Source organism: Eubalaena glacialis, chromosome 9 (assembly GCF_028564815.1).
Source record: "Eubalaena glacialis isolate mEubGla1 chromosome 9, mEubGla1.1.hap2.+ XY, whole genome shotgun sequence".
NCBI classification, from domain to species: Eukaryota; Metazoa; Chordata; class Mammalia; order Artiodactyla; family Balaenidae; genus Eubalaena; species Eubalaena glacialis.
In genome coordinates this window covers 49,790,683-49,806,878 of record NC_083724.1, presented here as the reverse complement: position 1 = coordinate 49,806,878, position 16,196 = coordinate 49,790,683, and the positions used below count along the sequence as shown (strand labels likewise).

Sequence of the window (16,196 nt, the reverse complement as noted above, 5' to 3'; positions counted from 1 at the left end):
TTTTCAGCCCTAAATTTTTACTCACATCATTTTGCCCAGCTTTTTAAATGAAAAGGGAAGATATTTACAGAACAACAAATCTGGTTATACTCTAGGAAATGATAAATGACAAATCTTTCTCTCACTGCGAAGCCATCTTTAATTTGGGGAAATAACCAATTGGTATATTTCAGTAGTACTTTTTCTGAGTAATGGAACTACTACAGCTAAATCTATTTTAACAGTATTTTCAATGCCTTTCTTCCGAGCCTGTAGTGGGAATTTGTCCCATTTTCCTTTCTGTTGAGATCTGTGACAAGCATCATTTCATTTTCTAATTCTCTGTAGCCCCATTTTAAATGAGTATTTTTAATTAAAGTTGTGGCCAAGGAGAATATGTTGCATCAGACTGCTGAGACCACTTTGCTGATATCAGCTTTCCAAGTCCATGGAGCCTTTGGTTTTGCACCAAATGTTTAATGCTTATGGTGGTTTAATGTATGCAAAAGTTCCCTAGAAAGAAAATATGTGGAAGGTAAATGTAAGGTGTCACTGTTATTGGATTCCTAGTTTGATGACCCACAAAACTTTGGGAGTGAAAATGCCATTGTAATTTATTCCATATTGTTTTTGTGATTCTTCAATGTTAGATAACAGGTGCTTCCAGGTGATGGATGCTGATAAGCCAAAGCTAAAGGTTTAGAAATAATATAAAACTTCACTGAGCATATCACCTAGTTGCAGGGGTACTCTATGAATTTTCTGCCAGAATTGCTTTTGTATAAAATTTTCTAGAACAAGATGAGTCTCTTGAGGAATGTCGGTTCTTCCTTCTCTATAGGTCTACGATTGAGATCAGAAGTTTAAGTGATATTGATACATTCTAGTTTTACTCCCAGCTTCAGAAAGGTTTTCCAAAGGTACTGCCAGTCTAATGGTCTAGAGATTTCAAAGTGGAAACTGGAAAGCAACAGAGCAATTACAAAACCCCTCAAAAACCATACCATGCTATATAAAGCTTCTTAGTTAGCTATAGTCCAGTGATTAGCTATTTTGTTTTGTGAACTGGGATTTATTTAATGTATTTTGTGCATGTCAGTCAACGATTCCCAGATCAAATCAGCAAAATGCAAAGAAAGATAATTTTTTAAAAATCAGATTTAATCCTAAAGCATTTTAAGAGTATAAGGTTGTAGATGTCAAGCAGCTGACAGCCTCCGCACCCCCCTGAGTATCTCCTCAGTTTTACCTACTCCCTCTCACACACTCTCTGGTAATGCGCAGAGAAGAAGGCTTGCATCCTGGCTGACTCAACAGTTACAGCTCTAAGTGTGAAAATGAAGCACAGGAATAATTCTCTAAATTATACAAAAACTGTAATAAGGGGCTCAACCTGATCTAATAAGCTGAGTAAACAGCAAGGGAAAACCCAAAGAGAATTATGTGGGTGACTTGAGAAGTTTAAATACAAGTCCTTAATTAGGTTATACTTACCTGCTCTATAAGTCAGCTCAGCATTAACTGGAAGAGATGATTAGTAAGCAAATAAGAGTCCGTCTAATTAAGTCCAGCACTGCTTCCTTTTCTAAATAATTTAATAGACTCAGCCCCAGATAAAGAAGAGTCTTTGAGAAAGGACCCAACAATGTCTGATGTTGGGCCATTTTGGTATTGCTCTCTCAGTCAGTTTTAAAAAGTTCCCTGGAACCCAGTCTAGTAAGAAAATGCCTAAACCAGAGCTTTAGTATCTCAGCACCTTCTTCCTTGGTCCTCATGTTCTGGTTTTTATGAGGCATCTGCATGAACTGCCAGGTTGTTTAACAGCCCAGGAATGGATTTGGGGGCCATGAATTTTTTGGTAAGATGTGGCTTGGTATAGAGAAGAGAGAGGAACGAGAATCCTTCACTTACTGTCAGCTCTGAATGTCTTCATTCTGTGTCACAACTTCTTTCTCTGTAAAGCGTGAGAGACACTGGTTTCACTGCTATTTCACTGGGGTTTGTCAAGTCTGAGAATTGAGGACAGAATACCACAGAGTCCTGGGAGGGGCTCAGAAAATGGCTCCATTAACCTAGGATGTAATTTTACAAAGAGCTCTTCCTGCTCACAGCTTTTGAGTGTAATTAACCTCATCAAATACTAGTGATTTTATAATTCTATTAGAAAGTTTTCAAAACCCTTATAAAGAGTTAGAAACATAATAGTAATTAGCTTCCTTTCAAAACATCTATTATAGGCTGCACCAGGAATACATGACAGAGAAGAAACAGAACTGATGGAGAGTGCTAAGGATCCTGAGTTTGAGAACTATCTTTGTCAAATAATTGGGTGACTCTCAGAAAATAATTTAACCTCTCTGGGCTCGAGTTGCCTCATCTATAAAATAGGTAGACAGATTGGGATTATTCAGTATTTCTTAAGCCTGGCTGAACAGTAGATTAACCGGGCTAACTTTTAAAACACGTTGGGGACTTCCCTGGTGGCTCAGTGGTTAAGAATCTGCCTGCCAGTGCACGGGACACAGGTTTGATCCCTGGTCTGGGAAGATCCCACATGCCGCGCAGCAACTAAGCCCGTGCACCACAACTACTGAGCCTGCGCTCTAGAGCCTGCAAGCCACAACTACTGAGCCTGTGCTCTAGAGCCTGTGAGCCACAACTACTGAGCCCGCACGCCACAACTACTGAAGCCTGTACACCTAGAGCCCGTGCTCTGCAACAAGAGAAGCCACCGCAATGAGAAGCCCGTGCACCGCGAAGAACAGTAGCCCCTGCTCACTGCAACTAGAGAAAGCCCGTGCACAACAACAAAGACCCAATGCAGCCAAAAATAAATAAATTAAATAAATAAATAAAACACTTTGAATGCCCAGGTTCTATATCAGACCAATGAAGGAGACTCTCTGGGAATGATTCCTGGGCATGGGCATTGGTAGTAGCCCCACAAGTTATTGTGAGCCTCCAAGTAGAGAACCATTGCACTGATCCCTCAAGGGTCTTTGGTGATCAAAGTCCTGTGACATCATGCTGTACTGTCTATGTGGTAACAGAGATACATATGTGAGATATGGTTCTCACATAGCCCACCACATTTTAATAATGAGTCCCTTTTCTCCCACTGTATCTTCTATCAAACTATGGCAGATTCTGCCTCAAATTGTGTCCAGACCACATCGGCATTCTGAAGACCCAAGTGCTTTATTTTGGGCTGTCTTGAGGGGAAAAGTTAATGTTATATCTTATTTTTTTAAAAATTAATGAAGGTCAAAGTTAATCTGCCCTTTAGAATTTTTTGACCACTTTGTTAAAAATCATTTCAACTTTCAAATATTCTTGTCAGGAGAAGGGGACCAAAGACATATTAAGTTAGTTGACCTGTTTCACTTCAATCTTGGTGAATATTTAACCATGGCTTCCCCATCTAAAGACTGGCACTCTTTAACAGACAGTAGTTGCTGATTTTTCCCTTTGATGAACTGCATGTCGGTTTGTTGGAGAGAACAGGAGGTAAAGAAGGCACAGGTTGGCACAAAACGACTGTCCTGCCTGATAAAACAAGTCATCTGTCCTATGGATAACTCCACCCTTTTGTCTAGACAGGAGAATCGGAATAATTCAAGGCCAAGTATCTAAAGTGGACAAAATGCTCATCGTGCCTAGATGAACAGTGGGGACTCCCACTTGTTAAATATTGGGTTGTAATAAAAAAGAAAAAGTGGTCCTCATTTGACAGGTTAGACTCAGAAAGAAAGGTTTCCCCTTGAAGTGACGGCTCTGAGACCACCTAGGGCAGGCGAGACCTAACCTCAGTGCTGGCTTCATGGTCGTGCCACCAGCCCAGTCACACTTCTCAGAAGGGCAGTGTTCAGGGTTTAATGTTCTGCACTTGCTGTCTTGAAATTCTTGACAAATTTACCCTTGAATCCGTGTTTTGTAAGTGAAGCCTGATGGGACAGTGGAGCATGTGCAGAGGGCCTGGAGCCTCGGCTTACACGTCGTTACAGTCCCACGTCCTACCTCCTGCTGCCTCGCCAGAATGGGATTTCATTCATACCTGCTCCTGCCTTTAGTGTCCCTGCCAGCCTAGCCTCCCCTCCCCAGCCCTGCCTGGGGCAGCGGACAGGGCCGTGTTCCATCATTACCCTCCATCCCTGGCTGGTACCTGGGTGCAGGCAAGGGCAGGGGCAGGGTCGGGCATGTGGTCTGTAGCATTTGAGGGCAGGGTAAGGATGTAGCTGTCTTTGCCTTGGGCTGGCAGTGCCACGGTGGGTTTTGTGGGCAACTTTGTGGGAAGCCTCCCCCACTGGATACTGAGCACCTCCCAGTGTGGAGATGGCAATCCATTGATGGGTTGGGGCTGTAGTCATGGGAAAGGGGCATGGATTTCCCTACCCCTGCTGAGGGCCTACATTTTCATTTTATACTGGGCTCCACAAATCATGTAGTTGACCTTGCCTAACCTGACTGCCAACAGACAGCTCTGGGTTGGACAGAGCTATGTGGGACCTGGGGAGGGCTGTCAAGGTTCAATGTCCTTATGTGTTCACTCTTCTGGAACAGAGTGAAAGATCTAGCTGTCTCTTCAAGTTTTTCCTCTACCGTTAAATACCATAATATACACATATCATATAGTAGCTGTGTGACACAGGGCAAATTACTTAACTTTTCTGTGCCTTAGTATGTTATTCTGTCATGCAGGAATAATAATGCTAGTGTCATAAACATGAAATATACAAACATAGATAAGTACTTGGCACAGTGCTGGGCACATAGTAGATGTTTAATAAGTTTTAGTTGCCATTATTATTGTGACTGTCATTATTATTTGCTACAGACCCTGAAAACAGTTGCAAAAGTATTTTGATTGATACTTTGAAGGACACATGTTCTAGTAAATTTATTTGGAGATTCAATCTCCAGGGTTCTTAAAAATTTCAAATTCACTAGAAATTTTTAGGAGGGGAAGAATTTCAAGTAGAAGAAAATTGTATCATGAGAAGGAATCTTGGCTTTGTCCATCATAGAAGGCACAAATGCCACACCCACAGTAGCTGTCTAATTGTTGAAGTCTACAGTGAGTAAAGTAGAGAGGATACCAGGTAACAGCTCATTATCCGTTTTGCTAGAGTAAGTGGATGCAGGAGGTTGACTCAATGCGGAAGTCAAAGTGTGTAATGTGGTGGTTTACAAGCCACATGTCTCCAGTCACTGATGAGCTGGTGTCCACAGTGGTAGCCTCCAATTAGTGACCGTCACTGACACCAGCTTATGCAGCCTGGTACTCCTGTGGAAATATGTTAACATATCTTTGGATTCCTAGGAAGTAAACGAAGCTGCTTCACTGTGCCATTACTATGATTTTCATAAATATATTGAGCACTAGCTGTATACCAGGTGATTTTATATTCTCTCTAATCCTTGTAACCATCTCATAAGGAAAACATGCCCATTTTATAAATAAGAAATCTTGAGGCTCAGCTAAGTTAATTGGTTTAACCAAGACTTTTTAACTAGGCAGAGAGAGTGAGTGTTTAGACACAGTTCTATATGACTTCAAGATTGTGCATTTTATTTTAATTGGTTGCAAAGCCTCTCCTGTAACTATAGTAAGTGAACACTTAGTGGAAGTAATAACATAGCAAACATTAATTTAGCTTTAACACCAGGTACTCTTCTAAGCACTTAATATATATTGACTCACTTAATCCTTGCTACAGCCCTATAAAGCAGGAATTACTATCCTCATTTTGCAGATGAGGAAACTGAGGCACTGGGAAGTTAAATAAACTGGGCCAGATTTTAAACCAGTAAGTGACAGGCCAGACTATAAACAAAGCAATGTGGCTTCAGATTCGGGGCTTAAGAACTAGGTGAAGAAATCAGAACTTCTTGAATTATTTTAAAGGGTTAACTGAAAAATTATGATTTGACTTTCTAAAATAATATACCAAGATATGCACCCAAATGTATGTCCTTCAGAGTATTAATCAAAATATTTAAAAAAATTTTCAAAGCCTGAAGCAAATAATAATGATAGTAGTACAAATAGCAGTTAAAATTAATTTTACAACTATTATGTGTCCTGGCACTGTGCCAGATGACTTACATATGCCATCTATTTAACATTTATAATGGTAGTATTATTATTCCTAGATAACAGAATAAATTACTGAGGCCCAGAGAATTTAATTGATGTTTCTCATGTCACACAGCAAATATATGATCGTTCTGGGATAAACTTAGACTGTCTGCATCCAAACCCCACATTCTTCACTCACAAACTAGTACTCCATTCTTCAGAATTTTTAGTGGTGGAAAACTTTATCTTCTGAGAACAGACCTGATTTTTAAAAACTAGCAGAAGCCGTTTGTGACAAAGCCCTAAGTTTTTTGAATTTTAGGTACTCGGGATTAACTTCTGATCAAAAACATCATTTGAAGAAAATACAGAGTGCTTTTCTCTCATGATCTATAAATTGTCTGAAAGCAGTCCCCCAAACACGTTCTGTGCACTCGTGCATCACGGTAATTAGAATCTCCCTAGGTGATGACTTTGGAGGAATGCTCTACTTAAGACCAAATTTATGCTCTATATTTGACAGATACTGCATATTAATGAAGGAAATAACGGCTAAAAGTTTATCATAGGCCTCTGGGCTTGTGGCATGATGTTTACAGGCATCATTCAAGCACCCTATGAAGTCACTGGGTATACTACTCTATAATGATTATTGACCGCTAAACCACTTCTTCATCTGCAGCACTTTTCTTATAGGGAGAACTTTCGTGACTTTTAATTAATGCACGGTTCCAGAGCATCCACACTGCATATGGTTCAATCTCATACTGTGAATGGGGACTGTACTGTAATTGGGAACCCTTAAGGATCTTGTGTGGGCATATCCATCCGTTAAGTGGATGAGGAAGTTACCAAATCTCCATTTCCCTTGGTTCTGTCCAGGTCAAGACTACCTAACCCTTTCTTTGTTTTCCCCAGGCCTTTCTGGGGGTTGCACATAGCATCCTCCTTTTCAGTATATTGCTCAGAATTAATTTTCTTAGGGAAGAACTGTGAGAATAGCTTGGTCAGCTACTCTTGGTGAAGAAAATACTGCAGTGGGAAGCGGGGGATGGGGGAAAGGGGAGAGAAGAGGAAAGAGACAAGAGAGGTGGCTTTATTGCACATTTTTAGACTGTAACTGGTGTGAAGTGACTTCTCCTGCGTTTTGCAGTATGCTTCTCTAAGCAAAATTTCCTCTCCAAACTCAGAAAACTCCGTGGCATGCCTGAGAACAGTCACCTCCAACTGCTCCACCCTCAACTAACTAACTCTCTCTCAACAGTTAGAAGCAAGCTTGTTGGAATACAGCATTTCTAGAATTTCCAAAAACACATGGTAGACTTTTCTCCTGGCAAAATCTGTCAGCCAAGTAGGGAGAGGTCCATGATGAAAGCTAAAATTTAGAAGAAACAACTCTTAGAAGTAAAATTTGTATACTTCCTACTGCCTCCTTTCCAAAAAAAAAAAATGCTTTTCATATGGAGCTGTGCTATTGAGAACATTATTGAACGCAGCTGCTTGAAGAAAAAGCACTCAATTCGGATGACAAGATCTCTGCTAGAACAGGGAAGGAAATAGTCTGGGATGATCATTTCTACCTTGAATTGAGAGAAATGCTAGTTACCAATAGAATGAAACAGAGACCTAAAGTTAAGATATTTTTTACCAAAGGAGTTAGAAAAACATGTCTCAATGGATGAGACCCAGAAAATAAAATAATGAACAGTGGATAACTGTAGAAAGCTACTTGTTATTATTACTAAAAACAAGAGTCACTGTGTCTGATCTCATACTAATCATTTCAAAAATCCTGAGAGGAAGGTTTTCTTTGCCCCATTTGACAGAGGAAGGGCAGAGATGCACAGGAGCAGCACAGTTAGAGCAGGTCACCCAGCCAGGAACTGGCAAAGTTGGGATTCAGCCCAAAGACTAAATCTCCAGCTCTTCACCATTCCTTTGCAGGACTTGAGACAGAATTTGAGAAGTGACTGAATGGTTTCTGATTACCATGGCTTTGTTGGAATGGCCGCCTCCTTGGAACTCAATGGTCCCAAAAGCATCTGTGGGGCTGAGTTGAGTGTGCTTGCTGATGGACCACTTCTCAGACTGGATGTCATTTCGGGAGAGGCGACTTTCATTTTTCTCATTCTGAAGAACTGAGATACTGGGAGTGAGGCCGACATGCTGACCTATTAAACGCCCGCAGCAACACCTATAACATAAGAGGTCAAAGTGAACCCCTTGTATTAGCAACAACTGTAATACACACTGAAGGCAACCTGCTGGAGAAACCTACAAACCATAGCAAGCCAGAGAGTCAGTTTTCAGGTGGAAACCATAATGTGGCCATACCTGGCAAATGGTGAACTTGGGATTTACTTGACATATATTTCTTTTCTTTTCTGGCCCCTCCACATTTTCCTCTAGCTGTATAGGCTGTAACATGCCTCCCATCCTTCTGCACCTACCCCCTTTCACACCTGCCACACTGTTCAGGATTGGAACGAAAAGAACGAACACCATGTAGATTTTTCTACTTCTCACTCCTCCCATCTATCAAATCTTGCACGAAGGACACTGAACAGCTTTGAGGGAAGAATTTTAACAGGTACATTTAAATAAGGACTCTCAATCATATGTGAGTCACAACCTAACTTGTCTTTTCCCAATTGACACTCTGTCATATATCCAATTATGAGAATGAAGATCTGCAGCTTAAGTGTTGTTGAAGAAACAATGAAAAAATTATTCACAAGGTATTTGAAAACAAAATTCGCCCCTCATACCATGAAAATGTCCTTCATACTTTACTACTAGCACTGTTATGACTATTAGCAATAGTACTGATACAGAGCTATCATTTATTAAATACTAATAGTGTGACATTCATTTTATGGGTAAAATATTATAGTTTTGAAGGTTAGGTAATTTGTTCAAGGTTATACAGCTGGTCTATATGATTCCAGAGTCTATATTTTAAACTACTCCATTATACTGCCTTTTCATAAGGGCGTTTCCAGACATTCATATGTTACTTTATCCCAAATGCTTCCCACCTTATATACTGTTGATCTTCAGGAAGGTAAGTAGAATATTAAAAATGTGATTGGATAGAAATCTGAAGGTCTGCAGTCTAATTAGCAATCTGCTAGGAGTATTTCCTTTAAAAGTCTCTTTTTCACTGTAACAGAGCATTTTAGTAAAAAGTAAGCATTTTGATGAAATGCTAGAAAGGGAAAACCAGTAACCACACTAAATATATATATCTCCCATTCATGTGTATATATATATATATATATATATATATATATATATATCCCATTCCTATAGACTGTGATGAATTCCCTTCCCAATGGTGTAGCTTTTATTTTGTACAGGCTCTCAGACAATTAACTGCAGGCATGGCATATTACATGGTGTGTATATATGAGATTGCTTCGAAGATGTCCAGCAACAATTAAAAAATGATCTTTAACATTTGTTCTCTTGCAATGGATAGTGATTGCTATCATATTTTTGGTCCCATAATTGTTACTTCATGTTCTTGCTACATTATAGAGACAGCAAGTTTACCTATGGGGGTCTTTGGTGCTGGGTATGATGTGAACACATTCTCTTTTATAAAACGCTCTTTCTATCCAGGACTTCTGAGCCTGAAAGAAAAAAAAAAAAAAAAGAAGAGGAAAGGTGAACACAACCTTTAAGTATTTTTGACTAGAAAGCAAAATTTCATAATCACTTAAGAGACTAGTGTCTCATAAACTGAACTGAAATTGTGGTTACTTCACACATAAACACTGCATATAACAAAATCAATTATTACCAGAATCTGCTGGTTAGGTTATTTAACATTATAATATGAGAGTTAAAGGAAATGACCATAATAAAAAATGTTAGTAATGAAACTATATACAAGTTCATAATGACTTCTGAAGAACAGAAAAATAATGCTATTTACAGAGAAAATGAAAGCCATAGAGCAGGATGTTTATAACCCTTTAGTTAACAAGTATTCAGTGGTAGGAAGAAATATATCTAAATAAGCATACGGTTTTCATGGCTGACACTTCCATTAGATTTTCCTTATAGAAAGAAAGAAAAACGGTGAGGAAATAACATAATTCGAGCCCTAATCCATCACCATGTTTTTTCTAAAATCCAAATTAGCAATGTTTGAATATGGAGGGGAAAAAAGGAAATGGAAACATAGGAAGATAAATGTCTTCATCACAGTCCAAAATTTCACAGGTAATGCCTTTGGAAGGAAGGAAGATACCACATTTTTTGGCATCCCACATGCCTTTCAGCACAGCAAACATGGCTTCTTAGAATGAACACTGTTGGGACTGTCCACCCAGAAGCCTGGCCACTGAGATTGGGCTCCCAGAAGGATAAAGGAAGTTTCAACAAACTGTACCATCCTTGTTCCAAAGCAGTGTCCATCCTTCATCCCTTAACCCCTTTTTTTAGCAGCATTTGAAACAGTAGCGGAGCCTCCTACGAAATCCAGTAAGCTACTCAGAAGATTCCTTCTCTAAGCGCGTGTTTAAAACAGAAGTTGCTAGAGTAACATGTAATGTTATATCTACATGGCATCGTCTTCTCTCTAACCCAGCATCAGGACCAAATTCCTACTTTTAAAATATACGGGACCAAAGCGCAACTAAGCTGTTTACCTGGCCTGTCCCAATGACCAGTGTTAACTGTTACAAGCCCCTGCTTGTTGGCTGTAATTGATATTGACTCTGCCAGGGACCCAAATGTCTGTATAAGTTGTGCTAAGGTCTGGTTTGCCCTCAACCCTTTAATATTGCACCTGCCTCCTCTCTCACAGTGGAGTCTATGCGAGCATGTGGTACAGAAGGAAGTAGTTGTCTTATATTCATGACAAAGCACATTTTAAAAGTAGCAACGCGGGGGGATGCTTGAGGGATACAAAGGACCTGCATCCTGTTTCAGTCATGGTTACAATCAGGTTGCATAATTTCTGAGTGTTTATACATTGTCCACGTGAAAAGGAGCACCCACCCTGCCACAGAGATCCCTGGGTCCAGGTGGCCCTCTGCACCCTCACACCACAAAACTAACATTTGCAGTCATTTGTCATCTGGGCATGGAAAAAGCCCCAGTGTCTATTCTTAAAGATTTTTCTTCTCAAATACATAGGAAAAAGAGTGGGTACATCTTTGCAGCAGAAATGAGCTTATTAGCAGCATAGATAACCAGTCTTTATCTTTTTAAAAAGCCTGTAAGTTAAACTATTCATAGGCTGTGATTTTTCCTAGAAACTGAATACTTTCTTTGATAACATCTCTTGGCAGATAGATGGTAAAAATATTCCTCACTGGACATCTGCAACCAACTTTTCCTACACCTTGGGGAGCAGAAAAGGGAGAGCATACTTTCCCTTTTTTTGTGGCCCACTATCTGGGAATTTCAGGGAGTGCTGATCAATACTCATTGAGAGAAAGCAGGAATGGCAGTATCATGGGTAGACAATGACGTTTGCAGTTAGAAAAAGTTGTCGTGCATGGGATTCTGCAGCTTGGACAAAGTCGTATAATTTCTCTGATCTTCGGTTTTCCTCATCTATAAAATGGGCACAAAAATAATGCCTGACACAGAGTTGTTATCATTATTTAGGTACCAAGTTTTCACTTCAAGAACAGGGACCGGTCCTAGGTTGGTCTGGTACTAGAAGTTCAGATAAAGGTTTAGATGAGATTACTATGAAACTGCTGTAGCAGATCTTACCTAAATTGATTTCACTTTGCACTGGAGATGATATGCTCTCAGAAGGCCTGGCTGGCCACAAACAAGGTATACAGAAAAGCTATTTAACTTTCCTGAGCTTTTTCTATAACATGAGGGTACCACAGCTACTTTGGAGAGTTGTTGTATTAATCAAAGCAAATGATTCAGAGAAAGCACCTGGCACATAGTAGGCACTCAGTAGGTAATAACAATGCTTAACCTTTATTAAGGGTTCATCATGTACCTGGAATTGCGCTGTATACGTATTATCTCCATGGAGCCGCACAAGAACCCCGTGAGGGAAGTACTACTATTATGTCCATTTTACCAATGAAAAAATTGAGTCAGAGATGCAGCAGATTAGAAGACAGAGTTTGAACGTGAGCAGTCTGACTCCAGAGTTCACACTCCTACCCACTCTGCTCAACTGCCTCTCCAAATTAGGTTTTATTGGTATTAAATACCCTAGATCTGGGCAGTGCCATCTGGGCTTGCCTGGGATGCCTTCTAGAGGCATGTCTGGGAACCAGTTCACACCTGCACCTTTCCCCTCCTTACTTCCCCCTGCCAGTCCCCACAAGCGGAGTAATGAACACTCTGCTCTCTGTTCCTCTCTCCTTGGGGTCAAGGATTGAGGTGGGACATTAGGCAGACATCAGAATACGAGAAAGACGTAAAAGAAGGGGGGGATCATTATAACGGCTACCCCAAAGAAATGTAATCACACAGGACTCCCAACTTGAGAATCTGGGGGCCACAACAAATAGATTACACTTTTCAAGGGCACCTCCATTATTTCTCTCACTCATGGATCCTGGTTTCAACTTGGAAGGCCCTGGAAGGTTTACACAGATGGTGTGTAATAAGAATGACTGCATATGGATTGCCAACTTGTTTGTTAGTCTTTAAGTAATCTGACTTGTGTGCAGTTTAGCAACTTAATTACCTTCTCAAAGGTGAAAAGCTACCTCACTGTCAGCAAAGGGATTGAGGATCAGTTTCTATTTCTTATTATTAGCAAACTAACAGTTTCTCTTGCAAAGGCATAGAAAATTGGGAGGGGGGAAAATGTAAAAAAATCTTTCCATCATTCATAATTGAGTCGGATTCTCTTTTTGAGAAGAAAAGCATAATACATAACAGGAAGAGTGCACGTATAGCACATGAATTAGGAATTCTACCAAATATCATGCATAATTTACTACGCTTTATTGTGGGCTTTGCTTTATTGTGCTTTTATTCAGTCTTCAGTGTGGATGGATATTAGATTTTTAAAATCATTTTCTTGGAGAAGGCATATTTGATGTATAATCATGATTTAACTTGTTCCCTAAACTAGTTCCCTTTTCCTTTGTTCAAAGGCTTTGAACTACTCTGTGTGAAGCTTTATACTTGGTTGCAACACCCAACTAAGTTAGCACAGAATGGCTATCCTTATTGTTAGAAAGCATGAAACAGTTTTGACATGCCGTATTTCTAGCTGACCCTTTAACTCTCGTCTAACGCAAAACTTCAACAGCATGCCCTAAAATCTCTTCTTTCTAAATATGCTTTGGAGGGCTCAGGTACTCTTAGAAAAGGTGGCGTCTATCAGCTCTTAGAAAATCACTTTTCTAAAGGCAGAACAGTCACATCACCATGACTGAGTTGGCGAAGGGCTATTTTCTTTCTTGTCTTTCTGCATTATCAGTCATGTGTGATGTGTAATAGGGAACTGTTTTTCAAAGGCTAATAATTAAAGGACATCTTATTCAAAACAAAAATGAGGACATTCACATTTCAAGAAAAGTATAATAATAACCCTCAAAGAATAAAGTACGTATGAATTTTGAAAGTCAAATGTACAGTCAATAAAGCATCAAAATAATTGGAACTGAAAAAAGAAAAAAAAATGGTTTCATTTAACAAGGTTTCAACTCTTTTTCACAAAGACTCTGCTACAAACATTAGTCTCTCAAACTTCTTTGACTCTCCCTACCACCCACTCCCCATTAGCTACAGAATTAAGACCTTCTCCGGGCAACATGACTTACAAGTACTTACATAGAGTATGTACTAAATCTGTCTACAGAAAGTCTCAGAAACTGCTATTGCAATCTACCCTTTAGCAGGGCAACTTAACAGGACACCAATCCAGTCCAGTAATTGCAAGATTAGAAAAAAAGAGTCCACTAACTTTATAGGAACAAATTACGAGCAAAACTTTACATCCCTCATTTTGAGACTCTCAGGTTTAAAAGGTACACTCTGCCCTAATCAGAACAAAACACCAAAGACCCCAAGGTACTGAATGCCTGTGTTCATTTTTACCTTTTGCTTTCCCTCAACATCTCCCTGGCATTCCCTGGGTCTTCCTCTAGATCCCCAGATCCAGTATTGGGAGGTTGAACAAGAAGAAAATGAGCTGAAATCATTTTACCTGAGCATTGACTCTGGGTGGTGGCAAAGGCAGTCCCACGAGCAGCTCTTGTTGCTTTCATTTTGCTGCGTCTGGGGCTGGTCATCCCGTTAATAATGCTCTTATGACCGCCCACTGGAAAAAAAGTCACTTGCCCGGCTCTTCCCCCAAGAGACGTTTCAAGTAAGCAATGAACTTGGGCAGATTAGCCCCTTGGAATGTGCTGCTTTGGGATTAGCCTCACTAAGAATCCCATGGACATTCCCTCGCAGCCCTCAAACACTGCTTGATTTGAACATCTAATCTGACGCCAGAAGAAAAACAAATCCCCGGAGAGATCGGATTTAACTGGCACAAGTCCTGACAGGCTCTCCCCCCTTTTCTTTTTCCATTTTCAGAGAGAAGGCTTGTGAAAGTGTGATAAGGTGTTCTGAGTTCTGAAAAGTTCAACTTTGGAAAGCAAATCCTTCTAAAGAAACAGTATATTAATGCTCCGAGTGGTTTGAACACACAAGCGGCATTGTTCATTCCTCCCCAAAGGATGGAATGATAGCATTTCTTTAAAGAGGAACTGCTAAAAACTCTGAATGTTTCAAAAGGATAGCTGGGTCCCTGAATGTGAGCCCAAGGAGAATAAAGTTGGGGTCTGTCAGTAACCTTCCACAACTTCTGAGATGTCAATAAATAATAATACAACTGATCACACTTCTTATCCTGCAGCCCCTCCCCCACTACTGTAAATGTGTGACTAGAAACCTACACTCCCCTGTTTCCCTATTAAAAAAAGATGAGCTGGGACTATTACAGCACATGGATGCAGGCTGAAAGCAGTGGCATTGTGATGTGTTTATCTGGGGCGGGTGGAGGGCAACTTAGAGGTTCTGGCTCACACAACACAAAAGGGCTCTTTCAAATATCTTCCAAGAATAAGTTTTTTAGATAATAGTAGTTCTTAGCTAGATAAGTGAACGAACTGGGGAAGAAGAGAGCTCAACTTTCAATAAGGCAAAAATACTTTTAAAGAAGTGACTATGTGAACACTTCACCTCCAAAAGACTTATCTTTTCTTGCAGATGGAAGTCAGAGTTGAGAGGTGTGTTCATCATCAACTCTGTGGGCTGTGAACCTCTGAGGGCAGTGTCATTTTGAGCTTCATTTTCCCACAATCTCCTCTCAAAGCACCTAGTATGTGTTATGTGGGCACTCCCTGAGAATCACAGTGGGAACTGGGTGACTTATTTCTAGCTTGGATCAGATCCATAGCCTTCTCCCTGCCTCTCTGCTGTTTCCAGGATGGATCTCTTTCAAACTCCCCCATCTTCTGGTCTCTCACTTACCAAGGTTTCCCCGGAGACAAGGGGCAACAAACTACTTAGTGACTTTCAACTGAGGAAACATTACAATAAGCAAAATGCAAATGAATCATCATCAGACTGAGCGTGAGCATTAAACATGAGATGGAGAAGTCCCTTTGACAGTCTTCAGAAGTTGGCTACAGAATAATATGTAGTGATGGCCTTAATAATGAGGATACCTATCCTTCTATGCAGCTGTAACACTCCTATGCATTTATTCTTAGGGAATCAACAGAGATGTGAGCACACAAAGATGTTCACCACAGTGTTATTTATAATTCAGAAAAATTGGAAACAAATGAAAATTAATGGGAGGCTAATTAAACTATGGTTCATGTTGTTTGATGACCACAATCAGGTTTCAGAAGACTATTTAATTACATAGAGAAATATACATTTTCACACTGTTATGTGAGAAAAGCAGGACAAAATTGTAAGTAGAGAATAATTACAAATTTTAAATAGATACAGAGATGATTGGGAATATACTAAAGTGGAAACTGTAGCTAATTTTTATTTTCTTCCTTTTGCTTTTTTATATCTTCCAAAGTTTTCTTCTGTAACCATATATTTATAGTCATGAAATTATATTCTATATGGTCAGAAGATTTCCAGATTTTTTTTTTCCAGCTGTTAAGCTCGACCTTAT

General features: G+C 39.9%; 1 protein-coding gene across 6 annotated transcripts in view; it reads right to left on the bottom strand.

Moving 5' to 3' along the window:
• TRPM3 (transient receptor potential cation channel subfamily M member 3) overlaps positions 1 to 16,196 on the bottom strand; it is a 505,408-nt gene that overhangs the window by 241,128 nt on the left and 248,084 nt on the right. For all 6 annotated transcript variants that reach the window (XM_061200350.1, XM_061200352.1, XM_061200346.1 and 3 more), the window contains exons 2-3: positions 9,614 to 9,693; positions 8,048 to 8,252 (exon numbers count right to left, since the gene is read on the bottom strand). In XM_061200350.1, coding sequence (XP_061056333.1) covers positions 8,048 to 8,252; positions 9,614 to 9,693 — 285 coding nt within the window. The remainder of the gene's footprint in view (positions 1 to 8,047; positions 8,253 to 9,613; positions 9,694 to 16,196) is intronic.